The sequence below is a fragment of the Chlorocebus sabaeus genome, chromosome 25, assembly GCF_047675955.1.
Source record: "Chlorocebus sabaeus isolate Y175 chromosome 25, mChlSab1.0.hap1, whole genome shotgun sequence".
NCBI lineage: Eukaryota > Metazoa > Chordata > Mammalia > Primates > Cercopithecidae > Chlorocebus > Chlorocebus sabaeus.
In genome coordinates this window covers 61725287-61743661 of record NC_132928.1, presented here as the reverse complement: position 1 = coordinate 61743661, position 18375 = coordinate 61725287, and the positions used below count along the sequence as shown (strand labels likewise).

At 36.7% G+C, this 18375-nt stretch overlaps 2 protein-coding genes across 3 annotated transcripts in view; one reads left to right on the top strand and one right to left on the bottom strand.

Moving 5' to 3' along the window:
• Positions 1-227: 227 nt before the first annotated feature.
• Positions 228-17929, bottom strand: MPC2 (mitochondrial pyruvate carrier 2). The gene is made up of 5 exons (XM_007989628.3): positions 17507-17929; positions 6600-6640; positions 2654-2738; positions 2079-2190; positions 228-529 (listed from the first exon to the last, which is right to left on the bottom strand). Exons 1-5 carry the CDS (start codon positions 17613-17615, stop codon positions 493-495), a joined length of 384 nt encoding a protein of 127 aa, XP_007987819.1. The 5' UTR covers positions 17616-17929; the 3' UTR covers positions 228-492.
• Positions 17930-18014: 85 nt separating this feature from the next.
• Positions 18015-18375, top strand: part of DCAF6 (DDB1 and CUL4 associated factor 6) — a 140819-nt gene continuing 140458 nt past the window's right edge. For both annotated transcript variants that reach the window (XM_037986001.2, XM_037985999.2), the window contains exon 1: positions 18015-18287. The gene's annotated coding sequence lies outside the window, so the exon portion shown is untranslated. The remainder of the gene's footprint in view (positions 18288-18375) is intronic.

The window sequence follows — 18375 nt, the reverse complement described above, 5'->3', positions numbered from 1 at the left end:
AAGAATCTTCATGGCAAGTTAAAATGTTTTTAAATAGTTTGAGGTCACCTTGATGGTCATTCCACTACCCATTTCTCAGTCTCTTCAGCAAAATTTCCTTTCACTTATAGCTAGCTACCTGACCATCCTACACTAAATAAGCAGATAATTTAATCTTCCAACTTCTTATATTTGTGTGTTCTTTTATGTACACATGTTGGCTGACTGGAACAGAAGGAGGCAGGGGGTATATATGAGCAAGTATGGTTTATTATGGACAAATGGTAGAAAAATGTTACTAATATCTATAGCTAAGTTCCTTAAGTCATGTAGAGAGACTGTTATTAAGTTTGCTTTATTTTTCTATTGAATCAAGCACTAGCTACCAGTTGCAGTTAGTTTTATTGTGCCTTCCAAATGCACAGTTAGCTTTGCTTTATCAATAACCAAATAATAAACTAGGTCCCAATGGTCATGTCCACATCTAGATTGTTCAGGTGATCAGGAACTCTTTTATTTGTGTGCTTTAGCTTTTAGTTCTTGGTTATATCTATAAAGAAAACAGAAAGAAAAATAATCATCAATAAAGATAAACTTATGGTAAGGAGAGAATGGAAAGCATACTCCATTTCTTCTTTCTTGGTGGTCAAGTAGCTATACAGTTGTAAACAGAATCTTCCCGGGGCGCTTATAGGTAGAAACAGGCAGAAGGGAAAGGATTCAAAGAGTTCATTTGCATCTGGATTTTGTTTCAGATAATAAGATGACAAATGCCAAAAACTTTTTTCTTTTTGAGACGGAGTCTCGTTCTGTCACCCAGGCTGAAGTGCAGTGGTGGGATCTCGGCTCACTGCAAGCTCTGCCTCTGGGGTTCATGCCATTCTCCTGCCTCAGCCTCTCGAGTAGCTGGGACTACAGGTGTCCGCCACCACTCCTGGCTAATTTTTTGTATTTTTAGTAGAGACGGGGTTTCACTGTGTTAGCCAGGATGGTCTTGATCTCCTGACCTCGTGATTTGCCTGCCTCAGCCTCCCAAAGTGCTGGGATTACAGGCGTGAGCCACTGTGCCTGGCCTGCCAAAAACTTTTGACAGTTTAGCTGACATATAGTTTCCTGTGCAAAAGTATTATTTTAATAAATATTCTCATTCTAGAATTCTACAAGAGTGTGACAAACATGTGAACATATGTATAAAGTTTAGTAAAATGTGGTCATCTAGAATTTTTAAATTTATACTCACAAAGCACCTTTCCTAAGAATAAGATCAACAGGTAAAGTAAAATATACTAATCACTAAAGTAAAATATCACTCAAGTAAAATATACTTCTAATCACTAAGGTAAAATATACTTCTATGATGCAGGCAGGCTATTGGGTTAACAGCCTGTAAACACTTAAACTCACTAACGCTAAGGACCATTTCCTCAATTCTCAATCCAAAGAAGTAACCACAGAGCCAGTCTTTCCTTCCCTTCTACCATTCCTTGGGCTTCATTTACTATTCCTCCCAGCTTATAAGGAATGGAGAATAGTATAAGCACAAGAAGGATACCTATTCCATGAAGCTAACCATACCTCCTAGGTTTCTCAAAAGATCCTGATTTCAAATATTTGATCATAATGTCATTATCATAAGTCACCGACAATATTAACTACTGAGTAAATAGTTTAAAAATTTCCAGTGCTCATGGAACACTTTCCAATCAAAGCAAAGACCTCACTCTAAATATCATTTCCAATACTACATAATACATTTAAGTTCCAATTTATTATATACAATTGAAAGTAAGTGATAAAAGGTTTACATAATAAATAAATCATAAACTGTATATATTGTCTTAATAAAAGAGATTATGTGAAATGGTTAACCATCTAAATGATGCACAGTTAAATCTAAAAACAAGGTAACATACTGCTTAACTGATTTTAGCCAGTTAACTGGTAAACTTATTTGTAAACCCCTAGACTTTTCTAGAAATGTTAAATTTCTACTTTAGGTACTTCTTGTCTTAGCATTATATATGAATCTTTAAAAAAAAAAATTAGTGCCACCTGAGTAGCTTTTGAAACAGTTTTAAAAATATCTCTGGTAGGCTTACCTCCAAATACGAAAAAGCTGAGAGGCTCCTGCTGTCCCCACAAAGAAATTAACAGCAAACAGACTCCAATTTTTTGGAATAATTACAAGTGAGTACCTTGACCAAATAAACCCTGTTGAAACAAAATGTTACTTTAAAAAGCATACATACTGCTGCAATAACTTCAGTGAATACTTAATATTGAGTAAAGTAATTACAACAATAATGTAGGATGAGGGACAAAGAAATGCTATATTCTGAATTTTCAATAATGTTTCTGTAGCTTAGTGTCACAGAAAATACTCAATTCTTACATGAAAGAGGAATCTTTAGAGTAAAGTGACTATTAACTGTAATTTTCTTCCCACTTATAAAAATATGCTCATGGCAAAACCCTGAAACACAAAAGCCCATTCAGATACTTATTCTTCCTCTGACTCTCCCACCCATAATTAATAACTTCCTAGACATAATACTGTTAATTCCTTTGTGTGTGGGTGTATTTCAAACACTAAGCCACTAAATAAACTGACACAAAACAAAACAAAAATCATTTATGTTCTACAAGGAACACAGAAGACATTTATTTAATTTACCTGTAGCCATCAAAACAGCAGATTGAGCTGTGCTAAGTTTTTCTGCAGGTCTGGCCATATCAGCCAATCCAGCACACACCAACCCCTACAGATTAACACATAGAAAGAAAAAAAGTATCATGAGTGTGGAGTAATAGTTTTAACTTTAAATTAAGCACAAAACATTTTTGAGATTTCCATAAGTTAGCAGCTATAAGTTTAGTATCCATTCATTAAGAAAATGTAGACTACAACAACAAAAAAGCACAATGAATTAAAAAACTGCTTTTTGAACTAATTTTACTTTGTTAGGTACACTAAGCAGTCTCATATATCTGAAAGTCAGTAGTACATATATAGATAAGATATATACGTATGCATTATATGCACATACATATTGTTTTTTTGTCTACTTATTTCGCATATGAATTTATATATTCTTTATATATGTCAGGAACCACTAACCACTAGCATGGAAGATACCTGAAAGCTGTTAAGGATATTTGTATAGATTCTTCCTTTGATGTTTTCTGCCAATGTTATTATTTTTAAATTAAATTAAATTTTAGATTTGGGGTACATGTGCAGGTTTGTTACATGAGTATATTGTGTGATGCTGAAGTTTGGGCTTCTAATGAATTATTTTTTAAAAGTATAAGTATCAGAAAACCTGTTATAATTCTAGTTTTTTGGTTAGATCATATATTATTATTATTATTTTTAGACAGAGTCTCGCTCTGTCACCCAGGCTGCAGTGCAATGGTGCGATCTCCACTCACTGTAACCTCCGCCTCCCAGGTTCAAGCGATTCTCATGCCTCAGCCTCCAAGTAGCTGGGATTACAGGCATGTGCCACTATGCCTGGCTAATTTTTATATTTTTAGTAGAGACGGGGTTTCACCATGTTGGCCAGGATGGTCTCAAACACCTGATCTCAGGTGATCCACCCACCTTGGCCTCCCAAAGTGCTGGGATTACAGGTGTGAGCCACCAGGCCCGGCCTGGCTGTAAGACCACTTTTCTTTAACATCAGCATATATGTGGCCATTTCTCTTCTGTGTTTTTAACACTGTCTCTATTGCAATCATGCGTTTTTGCTCTCAACAGATGAGCTGTATTTTTACCAAGTCACTATGTTTGTCCCCCAATCTGTTTATGCCAGTTTTACTTGTTAATGTAATTTATATGATTTAACAAATTTTTTTTTAAACTAAGCTGGAAATTATATAGGATGCACTATAGTATAATTTATCCAGGATAGAAAATGTGGAGCTCAAAAATCCATACACAAATAAACACTTTAGCTTTAAAAAAGACTGATTGTCAAAGAATATATATTTATATCCTTTAGGTTAAAATAAAATATTTTAGGTACATAGGTTTTTTTTTCCGGATTATCCACTTTGACCTTTATGATTAGTTATGTGGTTTCAACTAAAGTGGTTACGAAGGACTCTACTATAGTTGTATGTTTGAAGGCACACGGTCTAAGAGTCTTAATGTTATAGAACATATGTGGCTTGCAGAAGCAACTGTTGTGTGACATGTATAGAATTCTACAGATTAATTATCAAATACTCTGGGATAATAAAACACAGTAAGAGGTACATAAGGTAAGTATCTAATAGAAGTCTCCCGACCAGAGAACAAAACACAGAAGTTTCTATTGCTATGCTGTCATCTGGAGACTATGCATGATTTCAACATGTACTTAAAATAGATGTTCTTAAAGAGACAGATAGTCAAGAAGGCATTTATGAGTATATAATGCTGTCAACATCTCATAACAGTAATGAACCAGGTCAAATAAATACCAAAGTTACTGATAAAACCAATAAACTCCTAAACTGTGGTAAATTCGAGGTCAAAGAAGCTCCTAAATTTATTGTGAACAGATGAAATCACTCAAACTTTTTTAATGATTGAATACTTCAGCAATCAATTCCACTATAAAGACATATAATTACTATGTAATTTTAAGTGTAGGTGGTGAAAGAAGGAAATGGTAATGTAACTTCCATTAGTATAGGGGGTTTTAGGATCTTTTCTCAATACGTAGATTAAAAAAAAAAAAAAAAAAACAACTTCTCCCTAGATCTCTGTAAAATACAGTTCCCAAATCACTTATATTCTAATCTTGTCACTTTATAGTTGAGGAGACAAAAATGACAAAGAGACTAAACTTGCCCAAGGCCATAAGATTGAGTCATAACCAATTCTAACTCTAACATTCTCAACCACTTGAATTTACAACTGAGTTTCTGAATTGTTCTAACCATTTTAATAGTACATTTGAGAGAATTACAACAGCCCATCACTCAACAACAACAAAAAACAACTTGATTAAATTAAAGACAGGCAAAGGACTTGAATAAATATTTCTCCAAAGAAAATACACAACTGACGAATAAGTACAATAAGTATATGTTCAGCATGACTAATCATCAGGGAAATGCAAATAAAAACAAGATATCTAACACCCATTAGGTGCCTATCATAGAAACGAAAACAAAAACGCTCCCCCATCAAAAGTTAACAAGTGTTGATGAGGATGTGGAGAAATTAAAACCCTTATGAATTTCTGGTAGAAATGTAAAATAATGTAGTTGCTGAGGAAAACAAAAAATATTAAGCAGAATAATCATATGATCTAGCAATTCAACTTCTGGGTGTATACTAAGAAAAATTAAAAGTATTGACTTAAAAGGTATTTGTACATCAATGTTCATGGTAGCATTATTCACAGCAAAAATGTGGAAGCAAACCAATTGTCCAATCAGCATATAGATGAATAAACAAAATGTAAATACATACAATGGAATGCTATTCAGCCTTAAAAAGAAAGGAAATTCTGACACATGTGACAACATTAATGTACCTTGTGGACATTATGCTAGGTGAAATAAGCCAACTACAAAAAGACAAATACATTTTGATTCCATTTACAAGAGGTACTTAGAGTAATGAAATTCATAGAGACAGAAGGTAGAATGGTGGTTGCCAGGGACTGGGAGAAGGAGAATGGGGAATTATGGGTACAGAGTCTTACTTTTACAAGATAAAAAGGGTTCTGGAGATTGGTTAACAATGATGTAAATGTACTTAACACTACTGAACTGTACACTTTGAAAATGGTTCAGATAGTAAATTTTATGTGTATTTTACCACAGTAAAAAAAAAAAAAAGCCTACAGACCAGTAGTTTTCAAACTTTAGAGGACATCAGAGAATCATCTGAAGAGGTTATGAAAACACATCTCACTGGACTCCACGTCTAGAGTTTTAGATTTAGTAGGTCTGTGATGGGGCCTAACAAGTTCTCAAATGATGCCACTGCAGGTCCAGAAAGGTGACACTGAGAAGCACAGTTATAGAACCAAACTGGCCCTTTCAACATAAAATCAATGATTTGCTACAAACAGCCACCACAATTGTTTTTTTTCAGCTAAGTGAGAACTTTAAGAAAGAAAACTCTAGGGAAGAGTAAAAGCACTGGGCTTGGAGTCAGAAGTCCTAGGTTCCGTCATTTACCAAATGCTAATATTTATACCCGAATAAATCCATCTGCTTTTTGAGACTAACTTTCCTTACCTATATTTTGGTGTTAGCACCTTCAGTTCTCATACTAAATTAATAATAAAAGTTAACTTGGGGGTTCTAACTAGTTTAATGCTTTACTTAGTAATAAAATTTCAGAATGAAATTTCATGTCCCTATGGCACACAATTTTAAGTTTTTTGATAACAGGTATGTTCCCAGAAGGCCTCTTATCTAAAGAGTTCAGAAAAACTAAAGTAGATAGTTGCTTTATGTAGAAAATGGTATGTCTGAGAATATTTGCCATGAAATAATCGAGAGGCGTAATGAGAATATTCTAAAGCATATCCTTCATAAAAGTTACTTCAAATTAGTAAATTCCTATTAAGGAATTTTTCTTTCAGTAGCTTCTGCAAAAACTCAAGACTTACCCATTTCATAATTGGAGCCCAGAAAAAAACTGTTCTGGGACCTGAAAAAAGAAAAAAAAAGAAAAATTCAGGAATAAACCAAATATCTTATACATGTCTTTTAACAGCTGTCACCAAATTTTAAAAACCAAAAGATTTATCAATCTATTTTTAACCACTTTTACTATGCTTTTTGCATACTTTGTATTTCAGTTAACATTTAGAGAGGTACCACAGTATCACAGTACAGTTGACCCTTGAATAACACAGGTTTGAACTGCACAGGTTCAACTATATGCAAAATTTTTTCAGTAAATATACTGCCACATAAAAACATTTTAGGGAACCTTGATTCTAATGTACTTTCATACTAGTTTTACACTCAAGTAATACTCTCATCCCAAGTGAAAATGAACTCAGTGATAACACCCCATTTTTGTGCATTTTGGCTGAATTACTATAACAAATAGTTGGTTAATCTTAACATTAAGCAGCAAAATTTGAAAAATGTAAAAATGGCAGTTGCTTCCCTGCAACTTTTGCTTAGTATGCAGGTTTTGAAAAGTATCACCAGATAGTTCAAACTACTTGCCTTTAGCCTTAAGTGATAGCGATGCTACACATTCTATCTTCCACAATTTAACATAGTCCTTGATATTTTTATCCCTCTCAAACTAATTCACATTATTCTTACAGCAAATTCATTAATTCAATGTCATTTAAAAATCTACCACAGTACATTTTACATATTTTACTCTAGTTATTTGTAAATCTGTGTATCTATCAAGATTATGACTTCCTCGAAGCTAGTGGCTCAATATTATTTATACTTGTATCCCTACTACCTAATAGAATATAGAATATTAAATAAAAAGGAAAGTTAGCAAGTAGAGTTGGAAGCAGTTTATACTAATATTTATTACCGTAATATACAATATGTATGTGTATATATAATATATATAGATATATACACACACATATACAAATAACCTTTTTTGAGACAGAGTCTCGCTCTGTTGCCCAGGCTGGAGTGCAATGACACAATCTTAGCTCACTGCAACCTCCACCTCCCGGGTTCAAGTGATTCTCCTGCCTTAACCTCCCAAGTAGCTGGGATTACAGGCGCCTGCCACCATACCCGGCTAATGTTTTTGTATCTTTAATAGAGACAGGGTTTCACACCATTTTGGCCAGGCTGGTCTCAAACTCCTCACCTCGTGATCTGCCCACCTCGGCCACCCAAAATGCTGGATTACAGGCGTGAGCCACGGTGCCTGGCCACAAATAACTTTTAAAGTACTTTAAAATCGTAAGTTGTTTTTATCAGCCTGATACTTAAATATCTGATAAGTCTGGCTTATGCGTTTAATAGTTTTAAAATATGCTTGCTGATTTTCTAATTTAATCCTAAAGTCCTACAGCAATTTAAGTTTCATTTTCTCATTCTTCAGAGAAGCTGGGTATCATCATTAGAATAATTCTTCAAACACTAGAAAGATCATGGCACAAATCCTGTGGTTCCTTGTGGGCCTACTCAGCCAATTATAATGTTAAACTTTATTTTCTCACATACATCTGGTATCTAACCATTTTTACATTTTCTTGTGTATGTTTGAATTTTCCGTATTTTAAGTTGTAGAATAAATCTAGAAACAGTGCTGAAACAGCTGGTGAGAGAATTTAAACTACAAGGGAGTTCTAAATTTTGATGTTCTTACAGCTGAGTGAAAAACCTATCTATATTCAGTTTCTGTTATCCAGTTCTCTAAACAGCATTGTTCTGGGCACAGCCACCATACATCTAGAACTCTAGCCACACCCTTTTCTCTCTACAAGATATAAAATAATTTAGTTTCTTCTTTGGTTAAGACTAGGCTGGAATTTGAAAAGAAATTTTTACGAAGGGAAAAAGGGGAATATAAAAGAAAACATGAAGCCATTGAGTTTCAGAATATATAATCCTAATTTAACGAAATCTTAGCCCAGGTCAGCGGTTCTTAACCAGGAGTGTCCCCGCCAGGGGAATTTTTAGTTGCCCAACTGTGGTGCTCCAACTGCTGCAGATGCTGCTGCAGATGCTGCTGCTGCCGCTGCTGCTGCCATCTCATGGGTAGAGGCCTGGGATGCTGTTAAACATCCTCCAATGCACAGAACAGCTGCTCCAAGAAAGTAGAAGGTTAAGAAATCCTGGCCTAGGCCAACTGATAAGCTGGGCAAACATTCAACCAGTTTCATGCTATTTTATGGATCTTCAGTTTATGCTGTCCCTTCTCAATATCCTGCTTAGTCTTTACCTAACTCGTATCCATCAGAAACTCATCTCAGGTTGCATCTCCTCAAGGAAGCCTTAAAAAAACAAACAAACAAAAAAACTACAGATTAGGCTAAACGCTCCTTCTCTTAACTACCAAAGTAACCTGTATATTCTTCTATCATTTTCTGTTAAAATGATTATTTATGCATCTGTCACATTAACCTGAAGACAAGGTCCGTTTCTTAATCTTCCTTGACAAATAATAAGTATGTGCCAATAGAACTGAATTGGATTCACCATGTTCAGGATAGACGCTAATCAAAGATATTCAAACTTTGTATCTGACCCAGATTTGCTTCAACACTGCTTCATCCTCAAGGCTGGAATTTGCTGTTTACTCATCTCTAGGGACATTAGGTTCCCTTTATGCCAAGGATATATTAGATTTCACTTATTAGTTACTCTACTCTTAGACCACGGCTCTCTTCCCCTGAGTCTGATAACATAATGCACTAATCCTATAAAACAGTCTTTTCAAACTCTCTGAAAATTTAGGGTGAGATCCCGGGATTCCTATCATTACACCTGGTTCATTTTTCTTTGTCACACACAGTGTCTCTCGCTCATTTGCATTATCAATTACTAAGTTTAATTTTTATCCTGGCATGGAGTTTCATCAATTAAGAGTCAGTCAGTGTATTGTTTCAGTCTCTCACTGAATGGGTGTTCATTTTTACTTTGAACTCTTCAGCAGACTTCTCTTGTTCTATTTCAAAGCTGGAGTTTCTCTTGTCACCCCAGAACTGTTTTCTGAGAAAAGTCTCTAGATTCTGGTTCCAAGCTTAAATGGTTGACAAGGTTAAATGGTTGATCCTTTGGGGTTAATGAATAGTCAATCTTTTCAGTAGGTTTGCCTGGTAACTAATTTACTAAACTGCCCGGAGCTAGGTAATAGTTTTACAATATTAACAGCACGCCCTTCCCCACCAAACCAAACAAGAACTGAAAAAACTTCAACCATCAAATTATGGTTGCTAGAACCTGGACCAAGAGAGGTATTTTAGTGAGTGAATAATTTTAAACTATGAAAACAAGCTCTAATTTCAGTTTAACAACTGCTATGTACTAAACAGAAAAATAGCAGTAGCAAATACATAAGACCTTCTAAATTGCTAATTTTTCTGAGATACTAGAAGATGTGGACAAGTGACAAAAAAAATCAGAGTCTAATATCTACAAATGCAAACAGTGTTTTCTTAACTGTTAAAAAAAAAAGAAAAAATGGTCACATAATGGGTTAACAAAATTTTAAAGAAAACTTAACCCTTTCATTTTAATGCTAATTAGCATTCAATTAACATTTCTTAGCTTTTTTCCTGTAAGAGTAAATAAGTCAAATAAAGCTAGACAAGTACATTTAGACATATATAAATCAGATATAGAGGCTGTCTTCCAGAAAACAGCAATTGATCAACAGTGGATATGGTAGTGAAAAAACATTACAACTTACTTCAACATTTCTAAACATAAAGTTTTGACAAAACAAAGCACTTAGAAATAGGTATCACTCAAATAGTGACAATACAATGTCACATGTGTCATTCTAGACCTAAAAAACACAGGCTTATGTTCTGTACAATGACACAGCTATTCTTATGGGAGAGCATAAAAATAGATAATTATGACACGTGAAATGATTATAATACCATAATATTAGAATAAGCAGATGTATAAACTAACAGATACCTGGCCAACATCCATTATGATAAATGAAATAACTTGGTTAGGTGGAAACTTCGAACTGCTGAAAATATACTGAAGAAAAATCTCCTCAAAAGACATTAATTTATAGCCCAAGATGAAGAAAATTGTCCACATCAGACATACTATATATCCTTTTAGAAAAACAATTAACACATTTTCATCTTGTTTCTTAGAACACTACTACTGGATGTTGAAGAAGGCCTCCAATGCTGACAATTTAGAAACATTAAACAAGTATTTAAAATGTCTATACATTTAGGCTGGGCACAGTGGCTCAAACCTGTAATCCCAGTACTTTGAGAGGCCAAGGCGGGTGGATCACCTGAGGTCGGGGGTTTGAGACCAGCCTGACCAACATGGAGAAACCCTGTCTCTACTAAAAATACAAAATTAGCCGGGTGTGGTGGCACATGCCTATAATCCCAGCTACTTGGGAAGGCTGAGGCAGGAGAATCGCTTGAACCCGGAAGGCAGAGGTTACAGTAAGCCAAGACTGCACCATTGTGCAGCCTGGGCAACAAGAGCGAAACTCTGTATCAAAAAAAGAAAAAAAAAAAGTCTATACATTTTAAACTATGAACTATTTTCAAGAATAATGAAAAATACAGACTGTAAGTTATTTTGTGTTTTATTGTCTTATTTTTAAAGTGAAACTCACGTTTTTAAATTCAAACTTTTCATAGAATTTGAGAAATTCTGCAAGTGAACACCATAAGCAAATAATAACAGACAGAAATTTTCAAATTAACAAATTTAGTTGCCTTGAACTTCGATGAACCTATCAATAAACTGACATAAACTTACTTCCTAATTTCCTTATTTGAGAGAAATTACTGTTAATAAAATATTATATGAATTCTACCCAGAAAGTAGGCCACCTATTGTATATATGATTCCCTCCCTAAGTAAAGACTTACTTTTTGGAATAGAATAGGTAATTTTCACTCTCAAGCACATATACACACTTACAAATACTGAATTGAGGTATTCACTATACTCCTCTGTGAAAAACCAAGTTTCTTACTGAATGCTAAGAGGTCATAAAATCACTAAATTTCCCTACCTCTTCCCATCCCTTTCATGCCACTCCTTTATGATTTGTTACTTTTTAACACCTCTCTTAATTCCTTACATTACACAAGTTTACCTGTTTACTATCATGTGACAAACTAGATACAAATCCTTCCAATATGTAAAGGTTAATCTTTGATGTGGATATTGATGGCTAAAAATCATTCATTTTTATTTGTGCCAAAGCTAGTTCTGATTTAACACTAAGAACATGAGTAAGCTACCATTTAGAACCATATAATTTTACTATTTTCCACAATGCCTTGGAAATAGCTATCACTAAAATAGTACCCAAAACATCATGAGTAGATAATGTTTTTAAAAATGTTGACTGAAAATACACTTTGGTTTGAAATTCCAGAGTAAAGAACAGGTAAAGCAACTAAAATAGCCAAGATGCATCTTAGGGATGATACATTTTAAATTTACTTATTTCTTCAGGTACGAAGAATCAGTTACTTTTAGATTTAGAGAGACTGTTGAAATCATCTACTGTAGGCACTCATAAATCAGGCAAATGAGGCCCAGTAAACAAATTACTTGTTTAAAATAAATAACTCAGCAAGGACAAAAAACTAGATCCCTAAATCATAATGTAACAATAATTATATGACTTTCCCCAATGAAATCTGAGTTTCCTGAAGGTTCTGAATGTAGGAAAAGTCCTAAGAGAATACCAAATTATAGATTATTAGATGGAAAAGACTTTAAGGAAAGTTCAAGCTCCCTCATTTTTATAAATGAAAAAGATGAGACACTAACAAATTAAGTAGTTTGTCTTACACTCAGGAAATTTAGGGTGAGTTCTGGATAGAGCAAGGACTAGAACACAGTTTCTTTGATCCCAATCCTCTTTCTACTATACCATACTGCACTTTAAACATATTTCATTCTCTGTTATAGGCAAAATTAATATTTTTACATGACCTGGAAATGAAAAGCTATTTATAGCTTTTCTTAGGGCTTTTTTTCTCCTTTAGCACATCTGCATAAACAGTTCTAATTTCTTAAAATTAGTTTAAAAGCAGGATAGCACAGAAAAAAATATGTTAAGTGTTGAACAACTACATCAAGGGTGACATTCTGCTCTGTCACCCAGGCTGGATTGAGTGCAGTGGTGCGATCTTGGCTCACTGCAACCTCTGTCTTCCAGGTTCAAGCAATTCTCCTGCCTCACCCTCTGGAGTAGCTGGGATTACAAGCGTGCACCACCATGCCCAGCTAAATTTTGTATTCTTAGTAGAGACAGGGTTTTACCATGTTGGGCAGGCTGGTCTCGAACTCCTGACTTCAGGTGATCCGCCCGCCTTGGCCTCCCAAAGCGCTGGGATTACAGGTGTGAGCCACCGTGCCTGGGTGGTATTCCTTTTTATGAACTCTTCTGAGAATACAAACTCTGTGTGGGTGGGTTGTTATTTTATCCACTGATTTATCCCGACTGCCAGAATAGTATCTAATATACAATAGGCCCTCTATAAATATTGAATAATTCAACTTTCTTGGTAGCTGATTGTTTGAAGATATTCTATTTTTCACTAATATTTTACAATTGTATTTGAAATTCTAATTTTACATCTATTTTAGTTATCTCTTTAAATAAAGTTATTGCTTTAAAAAATAATATATGTATATTTAGTGTAAATATTTAAACATATTAAATATACACTTAAGAATATATATGGACATATATTAATATCTTAGACTGGCATTTAGATTCTTCACTGACAATCTGTGGCAACAAAATAAGTTCTAATAGAGATGCAATGGAAACTATGTAGGTATGCACACTGATTATTGGTCCACATTTGATTTTATTTACATATAATAGAACAATATATATTTGAACTAAGTTGCATTTAACTATCTACTGTAACATCAATTCTCTTAGCATTGAATTTAAAATTTTTATGATACAGATATTTCCTTATAAACACTGATAACACTGGTTCATTTAATTTATTTTTATTTAAAAAGAAATATCTTCTAGGTCTTTAAAATTAAGCTAATTATCTTATCTAGGAAAAATGCAAATATTCTTATTTAGACTTTAAAGTAACTTTTCCCATGAGTCTTCAGAGAGAACCCATGTAATGTTGAGAATGATATTCTCAGCACCAGCACACTAAGCACTGCAACAAGTTTCAGAGAATTATTTTTTCAAAAGCTCTTCCATGTAAGCCAAAATGTAATTCAATAAAAGGAGAGCTACAATGCGTTAAAGTGATATGGTTCAGATAGCTGTTTTTGGGACTAATTTCACCAAAGGATAGTTTTTAGACTCTTTAGAGCTGTGGTCTTCCAGCTCCTTTTGAACATATGCCCCATCAGTAAAAACAATCTGCGCATACATCCTCTTTACAAATTGTTTATATATTTATAAATTATATAGAATTACTGCCCTAATATATTTTTGTATTACAGAATGTACACACAATGAAAAATTTAAATGGATGAAATAACAGTAAATGTTAATAGAAGTTCTATGATTTTCTTCCTACATTCCAATGTTTCATTGTGTGCATCCCCTGGGATGACTCACCCCGTTCTGGAACTCACAAATAAATGACACTCCTCCACTGCTAATTTTTTGTTTTCCTTAATTAGGCTTTTAAGAAAACATTGGGGCCAGGTGTGGTTGCTCACACCTGTAATCCCAGCACTTTGGGAGGCCAAAGCAGGCGGATCACCTGAGGTCAGGAGTTTCAGACCAGCCTGGCCAACATGGGGAAACCCCGTCTCTACCAAAAACACAAAAATTAGCTGGGCATGGTGGCACGCACCTGTAATCCCAGCTATTCAGGAGGCTGAGGCAGGAGAATCGCTTGAACCCAGCAGGCCAAGGTTGCAGTGAGCCCAGATCATGCCACTGCACTCCAACCTAGGGAACAGAGCAAGACTGTCCCAAAAAAAAAAAGAAAAGAAAAAAAAAGAAAAAATAACATTGGGCAACATAACTTCAAGGTTATTTCTTTGACAAACACTGGAGTACAGCTATGCAACTGGCTAGTGTGGAGTCACATATTTTATAGTCAGGTGGGGGATAATGCGGGGACTGACATCCTTTTTGTGAGTTGAGGAACTTGACCGAGACACACATTTGGCTAGAACTCTATTCCTTCTCTACAGAGGCAGATCATGACATGCCAGCCAACAACACATAGGCAAATGGATAATGACAGCCTTAAAACTCTGGGTCATAGGTCAGAGATGCAATACTATGACTAAAATATATATTTATACATAAAAATATTCTTTTTTTTTTTTTTTGAGACAGAGTCTCGCTCTCTTGCCAGGCTGGAGTGCAATGGCGCGATCTTGGCTCACTGCAACCTCCACCTCCTGGTTTCAAGCGATTCTCCCGCCTCAGCCTCCCAAGTAGCTGAGATTACAGGCACCTGCCATTACGCCCGGCTAATTTTTGTATTTTAGTAGAGATAGGGTTTCACCATGTTGGTCAGGCTGGTCTCGAACTCCTGACCTCAGGTGATCCGCCCAACTCAGCCTCCCAAAGTGCTGGGATTACAGGTGTGAGCCACCGCACCCCACTAAAAACACATTCTTGTTACCTGTCGAGACATAGTGTCAGCGATAAAATTAAATCTCAAACATTTAGAATCAGCAATGTATGATTTCCAACTGTTAAAATTGTAGCATTTCATATCATTTAATAAACTCCTTGTAGTTGAATCTAGACAAATGTTTCAGTGATAATTCAATAACAAATACTGTTAGGCAAAATAGTATGCAAAATCCTTGAATATTTACTCTGGATAACTCTTAAGACAATAATCAGTGTTTCCTTAGATTTTATTACACACTCATCAGTCAACACATTTTTCAAGTTCCTCCATTTCTATACTGGTGTGCCTCCAACTTGTCGATCATAAATAATTTTGCTGTAATAGATATCCTTACTCTGTACGTTGTTCAAATCTTAGAACTGACAGTTATTGAGAGTCTAAGTGCGAACACTGTGCTGCATGTTTTGGAGACATTAGATCATCTGATTTTCACAACAATCCTGAAATGATTATATAATTACTCCCATTTTATAGATGAGATAACTAAGGCAGGAATTTAGGGTCAAGGTCACATAGCCAAGACTGAAACGTAGGTCTATCTCCCTTCAAAGCCTAGCTCCTTTTACTACACTGAAAAAGTGGGTTAAAATAACTGAACGAATCCAAGGATTTTCAGATGAAATGCACATCCTACAAGTGAAAGGTAATCCCTCTTCATTCTGAAAGCTGACTAGTATTTTAAGCAGTAATTACAGGTGGCTAAAAACTAAAGCCTTGGAGAGGATCAAGATAAGACTACTCTCCAATTTCGTATTATTTTAAGTAGTTTAAAATTACTCTTACTCTGCCATGCTCTTATCCTACAGCTAAAACACAAAGCTTATGAGGGTCAGAGTTGACTTCACATTCAGTTGACTCTGTAAAGCCCATATTATTACCAAAAGCATAGCTCAACCCTCCTTCCTGAAAATCTTATGCCACAAATTATGCCACAAAACACAGCATAATTCCAAAAAAACTAAATGTTAAAAGAACTAAATGGCAAATAAACAAAAACTTTTAAAATCAGTAACAAACTCTCCTTAATGATCAGTTTTATAATAGGTTCAATATTGCAGTAAATAATATTAAGGGTTACACTACAGTATAATCCGGATGTTCAATTCATTCCATTATCAAACTGGAAGTCAGATTTAGTAACCAGTTCAGACTACAGAGAGCCGGTTCATAATCAGATAATGGGAGAACTAGACAACTTTCCTAATGATACCAACTGCAGAATACAGATTTTAACTATGTAGGAGAAAAAAAGCCACTTTTCGGGTAGCACTTCAGTCTTTCAATTTACAACACATTTTCTAGTTTGCCAAGTCTTAGGCTTGAAAGAGACCTCAGAATATATCTGATGTTAGCCTCTAGCCAAATAAGTATTATTACAACTCACTTTAGAGAAGAGGTAACAGAATTCTAGATCTTAAGGCATTGGAATGTTTCAGTTTCTTATAGAGTTTTTTTTTTTTAAACCACAAGAACACAAGTTTTCCAGTAGGCCAAGAGAGACGTAACATTTACTGAGCATTTACAAAGAGTCAAGCACATATGTTATCTGTCATTCTCGCAGACCGCATATTACACAACAGAGATCTAGGGTTTTGCTCAAGGTCACAACTATAATAAGTGGTAGAAGAGAATGAAATCCAGGTCTGTCCACACAAAAAGCTCTGGGTAGAGCTTGTTCAACAATTTCATAAATAAGGACAGACTTAAAGAAACACACTGGACCTATGGGATGAGAAATGACACTGACTCAACCCTGGATGAAGTAAAGCATGCAGTTTGGGGGAGGGCTCAGTCTGCAGGCCTCTGCCAGCAGTAGCTGAAGAAAGTGTGACCTTTACTCCAAACCCTACAGTGCGACAAGCCACCCACCCAGCTCTGCCTAGCGTGGGTTAATATGCCACAATTCGAAAAGCGAAAGAGAATGAGTGTTTCATGGTGGCTGCAGACACTTTCGTGGCCGCAGAAGTTGAGAAGGCTCAAATTTGGAGGTCAGGTTTGGGTTGGAGTCGTGCGTAAGGCAGCGGATGTCACATAGGTGGGGAAGGGCGCTGACTTGAGATACGTTGGCTTAGAAAGAGATGTTGCAGGAGAGAGGGTGAAATGCAGAGGCTAGGAGAGTAAACGGCTTCACCTGAGGGGAAGGAAGGAGTTGGGCTGTGGGATGCCTCTAGTGGCAGCTGTCAGAGGGCCTCTAAAAGGTCCATTTTAGAGGAAGGGGGAAGGAAGGTCTCGATAAGAAGCCATTCAGGGTCCATTACCTGCTGGATGGTTGTACAACGGCCTCAATTTCTCGGGCAGCATCAGCTCCACTTTATCGAGGAGCCGGTGGTAGGTGGCCCGCAGGCCTCGGGCACCGGCGGCCGACATCGCCGCCGAGGGATCGTGAGCAGCCGGGTGGGAGCGTGGCTCTGTTCTCGTCCCTGGCTGACAACGAAGGGGAGCTAGTCACTTTTCCTTGCCACGACGCCTGGCGTCCGTCTCTCGCTGGAGAGCCCTTCCCGCGGTTCTCGCTGCCCGGCTGTGAACCAAAAAGCTGCCGCCCGCGCCCCGCGAAGGTTGAGGGGGCGGAGGCTGCCAACGGCCAGCCCCTGGTCCGCCTCCGCCCCGGCAGGAGAGAGGGAGGAGGAGCCTCGGCAACAGGTGCCAAAATAATCACCTCACCGAGTCCGCCCAGCGCCCTGCTGGCAGCGCGCTTGCGCAGACCGAGCTGCCCGCCAGGATTGGCCCGCCCCGAGGCGCGGGCGGGGTGCAGCGGAAACCTCCTCTTTCTACCCCCTGCCCTCGAGGCCATGTTGGAGAAGGGAAAGTGAAGCTGCGCCGGCTCCACTGCCCCTTAACTTTGACTAAGCAGGCCCGTAGTTAAAATGGGCTTTTCGGGCCTTCAGTGCCTAAAGATGATGCTGCACTATTCTCTTGCTTCTTTTGACTGGAGACTCGTGAGCGAGAGACTACAGAATTGAGTCGCTTCTCTCTCTACTCCTCTTTTATCCCTAGCGACTTAAGAATCTGGTTAGAGTGGCCCGAATGCATTTTTCCACGGTGAGGGCAGCCGCGGCACACACCAGCCTCAGTCCCCAAGGTGGTCGTCATCTCGCGAGAAAGGGTTGGCGGGGAGGGTATCCAGGAC